The following is a 5,240-nucleotide window of genomic DNA, read 5'->3' on the forward strand; positions in this document are numbered from 1 at the left end:
CAAACCTGTTTCTGAGCTCTACAGGCAGTTCTTTTGACCTCAGGGCTTGGTTTTTGCTCTGATATGCATTATCAGCTGTTAGACCTTTTATTAAGATGTGTGTGCGTTTCCAAATCATACCCATTCAATTGAATTTGCCACAGGTTAACTTCACTTGAAGTGTAGTAACATCTACAAGCAATTTGAATGCTCCTGAGCTAAATTTCAACTGTCCCAGATAATGCAATGGAATCATTTTAGTTTTTTATTTTTAATAAATTTGCAAAGATGTTAAAAACCTGTTTTTTTGCTTGACAATTATGGTGTATGGAGTGTAGATTGTTGTGGAAAAAAACTAATTTAAAGCAGTTTAACATAAGGCAGCAACAAAACAAAATGTGAAAAAAAATGAAGGGGTATGAATACATTCGCAAGGCACTGTATATACACAAACACGCACGTAAATATTTCTTAAATATACATGCATGTGTGTATTTATATAAATATAAACAGTACACACACACACACACACATCACATAAACATTTTTTGGATGCTATTAAATCGCAATTAATCCACTTGACAGCCCTTTTTCTTATACAGTGTAACTTGACAAAGATTTAAGTAGTAAACCTTTACACTACAAATGATGGATTCACGCATCAAATCCTTTGTGCAACACCCTTGTTAAAAAGGCAAAATTTAAAAATGGCTCTGATCGGGCCATTACATTTTGGTTTTTATTTGTCCGTTTGTTTTGCAATAGAAAGCACTAAAAACAGCAGTCCGCTAACAACGAGTACTTTCTAACTTTCACATGAACTACTGCAGTTGAGGGAGACTCAGCAGTGCAGCAGCCCTTATCTGAAGGAAGAGCTGCGATACTGTACTGGCAGCCACCCACAGGTCTTCATTCACAGCTGATTCCTGTGCTGTCTGCAACCCAGCGACTGGCCACATCAATCCAAGGGCCGACCAGAAGGGAAATAATACATCCCCACCCTCAGGGCTAACTCAGCACAGCAGCATTGTGTCAGCTAGTCTCACACTTCCTAACAACATCTAGAGCTCCCAGGGTTCAACTTCCTGTAAAGCCTTCTGGAAAACAGAGAAATATAGGAGTGGTGTTAAACCAACATCCTCCAGAATGGTGAGAAAAGGGAGAGAACTGGGTTCACTATATTAGTGCGCTCTATTCCAAGTCAGAAAATAGATTTCTGTGAAGAAAAAATTAGGTGAGAAGGTCTTCTGAGAAGAAAATTGAAGTCATTATTTACCAATAAATCTTTACGTCAACTCTAACTGTCCTAGGCACGTTCATTATACGCACAGGAGAACACACACACACACACACACACACACACACACACACACACACACACACACACACACACACACACACACACACACACACACACACACACACACACACACACACACACACACACACACACACACACACACACACACACACACACACACACACACACACACACACACACACACACACACACACACACACACACACACACACACACACACACACACACACACACACACACACACACACACACACACACACACACACACACACACACACACACACACACACACACACACACACACACACACACACACACACACACACACACACACACACACACACACACACACACACACACACACACACACACACACACACACACACACACACACACACACACACACACACACACACACACACACACACACACACACACACACACACACACACACACACACACACACACACACACACACACACACACACACACACACACACACACACACACACACACACACACACACACACACACACACACACACACACACACACACACACACACACACACACACACACACACACACACACACACACACACACACACACACACACACACACACACACACACACACACACACACACACACACACACACACACACACACACACACACAAATTAACTGCAGCTGCAAAAAAAAAAAAAAAAAAAAGTGCAATTGTAAAAAAAAATAAATAAATAAAAATTGTTTTGCTTTCGCTGTTTGTAAAATTTGGCACAATTTTTGTAGTAATAATAATAATTATTATTAGCAATAGTAGTTTATAATAATAATAATAATAAAGTGACTAAAAATAAGAAATATCACTATTATAATATTTCACTGTAAAAAACCCTGAGTATAAGAAATAATAATATAATAATTGTATTTTACAACTGTAAATTTACAATACTAATGATAATTACGTTCATCTTAATTTCTTAATTTTCAAATGTTAAATCATCAAACTTTTATTTTGACAGAAAACCACAGGGAGCCATATCATAATTTAGTTTTTATTTTGATTAATCAATCATGCATCCTTAAAAGATCATATATCTATGTATAATATTTCATTTGAATTAGTTTATATGGTTGATTTTTGCATTTGTGTACTTCGGTTGTTCCTGAATTTTTTCATAAATTTACAATAAATTTCATTACCCAAGTTATTGAAGAATCATGATTTGTTGGTAAAAATGTATGAACGCAGATTTAACTTTGCATGTACACACAGTTCATGAATGAATCATTCTCTTGAGTGAGATCTTTTTTAATGACTCACAAAACTGCTGAATAACTTTTGAATAAACTTTTTCTGAATAAATTTGTGATCCGAGTTCACCTCAAGTTTTAGGACTTTAATTGGTGCTTTTTTTAATCTTGAAAGATCATTGTTCAAAATATCTCCTTTTGAGTTCAACATAAAAAGAAAGGCATACAGGTTTATGACAACAATGGTGCAAATGGTGACAGAATTTGCATTTTTGGAGTGAGTCAAAACAAGCAGATGCAGTAATAACATTCCCAGATGAGATCTTACAAGCCTTTAAAAAGCATAACTCATCCAAAAAAGAAAGTGGTCACCACTAACACTCTTAACATGTCACATTCAGTTGTAAGACATCAAGAGCTGCTTGGTGTCATGATATCAAAACTGACATGGCAAGTTTGAATATGCTCATGCATGAAGAATATTTGAGAGCTACAGCGGAAACGAAGATTTTCAGTGAAAAACAACATGCATTTCAGTCTGTTCCTCACTCAAAAGATATCGGACAACTTTGAATATAGTAGTTCTTACAACTCATGCACTATTTTATTTGAAACAATATGGGGGTGAGTAAATTAAGACAGAATTTTATGTTTGGGTGAATTATCCTTTAATTTTTGTATTTTAAGATAATAAAAAAAAACAAGTTCATTTAAGGATTTGGAAGTGATATGGTCCACTCTGGAACATTATCAGCCTGTAGCATTCAAGGTTCTGGAAAGTTCAACAAGATATGCCTGAACGAACCAGAAAAGGCATATTGAATACACAAACACCAATCTTTTTCTAAGCTCTGTGGGAATCCAGTCCTGAAAGGCCTGTCGCTATCCTTGTCCTCGCAGACGTGACAAAAAAAAACACCCATTCAACGGCATTACGCAGATCATAAAATGAACTGAAGTCACACGATGCCCCACAAAATACTTTCATCAGCGACATTTTACAACCAAGATTTTATTGCACATATCTGAATTTATGGTAACACCATTAGATGGAAGAAATAGGAGAGAGACACAAAGCTACACAGAAAACAACAGGTACCCTAATGCACCAAGAGTCAACATGTAATCGGAACCGACTTTATTTATCGATATTACAACTGTGAACAATTCAACTGTAAATGTTATTCCAAGACAAAAAATAAAATGTAAACACATTTTCTTTTCAGATGATGTCTCTTTGGCCATATGTAGTAGAAGGGGCAAACCACACTTTAAAATGTCTGAATGTCAAACCAACAGACAACTGCAAACCAATGATACTAGATCTTCTTAGAACAGCATAACTAGATTTTTGCAGTGAATCCTTCTAACTCGTCCTAAAGTTTTGCTTAGTGGATGTATGAAGTAATTTGCCCTTAAAGGGGTCATATGATGCTGCTAAAAATAACATTATTTTGTGTATTTGGTGTAATGAAATGTGTTAACTTTTGGTTTTAATCTTTTGTTTTTATATTAATAATAACCCTAACTTTTATTCAAGTGTTAAAAAACAGAGTATAACTGAACACATTACCAGTATTTATCTGGCACAAAAACAATTAGGGTGATGGCATTAAAACATTATCGGCTAGACGGCTACTAACAAGTCAACAACCAACATGGGCTTTTTAATGACCAGTTATATCAATAGCGAAGAGTGGCCAATAAATTATGATATAATGCCAACATAGCATTTAATGTCAGCAAATGGGACACGCAGAAAATTACTTCAATACCAATATTTACCAAAAACGCAACTTGCTGATATTTAGTTTTTATCTAATGAAAAGAAATCCATACATTTTTAGGTTTGTAGATTCTTTTTGGGGACACTGTATATGCAATGAAAAAAGTCCAACTTTGTTATTACAGTGTTTTTATAGTTTGTATTTTGTCCCATGTTAATGCACAGGCAGTGCATGTCAACTATGTGCTACTTTTTACATGCAAAGATTGAAGGTAGAATGAAACTTAATGTATGGGATGTATGTCAAAACTTGACATAAATCTTGTCTAGCCAGGTAGGCAGCTGCCTAGGTTTTTCCAAGTCATAGCTGAGCGCAAGAAATTACTCAATTTTATGAAAAACGGCTTGCTTTTATAGCAGTTTCGAGTGTATTTTTAAGAGTAAGTTAAAGTCCCCAAGTGCATGTGCGTGATCTGACATTCTTTGGTCAGTTTTTATTTCTTCAAACTAACCAAAACAGGGTGAGGCTCTTACTTTGCAGTTGAACACATTATAAACAAGCACGCTATGTACTGGACCTGGTGTCTTAATAAGAGACATTGCACCATCAAACGCGTAAAAACATGTTTGCAAACTCATACAAGCGTTGACTGATCTTACCTCGTCCTGTTTCTGAGAAATATCAGCTTGATTAGGGGGTGTGTGTACTGCTGAAGTCCCGTTTTGGTTATGGAAGTCACCCGTAATTTATGGTCCAAGATGTGCAGGTCCATCGTTTACTAGTCCAGCAGGAAGACGCCGTGAAAATGTGTTCTGTGCAGTGCAGGTGGGCGCGTTAAATAACGCAACGCGAGAACCGCCTATGTGATGTTACATACCCCTGTGCTTCCAAAACGCTTCATCCTCGTGCATTGGGTACGCTGTTGAGAGAGACTCATTCGATGTAACAATTCGATTCGA

General features: G+C 36.8%; 1 protein-coding gene across 1 annotated transcript in view; it reads right to left on the bottom strand.

The window, feature by feature from the left end:
- LOC107704487 (GATS-like protein 3) overlaps nt 1–5,208 on the bottom strand; it is a 21,142-nt gene extending 15,934 nt beyond the window's left edge. Inside the window, 1 exon segment of the mRNA XM_016507420.1 lies at nt 4,941–5,208. Coding sequence (XP_016362906.1) covers nt 4,941–5,053 — 113 coding nt within the window. The 5' untranslated portion in view covers nt 5,054–5,208.
- Nucleotides 5,209–5,240: the final 32 nt, after the last annotated feature.

Source organism: Sinocyclocheilus anshuiensis, unplaced genomic scaffold (assembly GCF_001515605.1).
Source record: "Sinocyclocheilus anshuiensis isolate Anshui unplaced genomic scaffold, SAMN03320099.WGS_v1.1 scaffold117, whole genome shotgun sequence".
NCBI lineage: Eukaryota > Metazoa > Chordata > Actinopteri > Cypriniformes > Cyprinidae > Sinocyclocheilus > Sinocyclocheilus anshuiensis.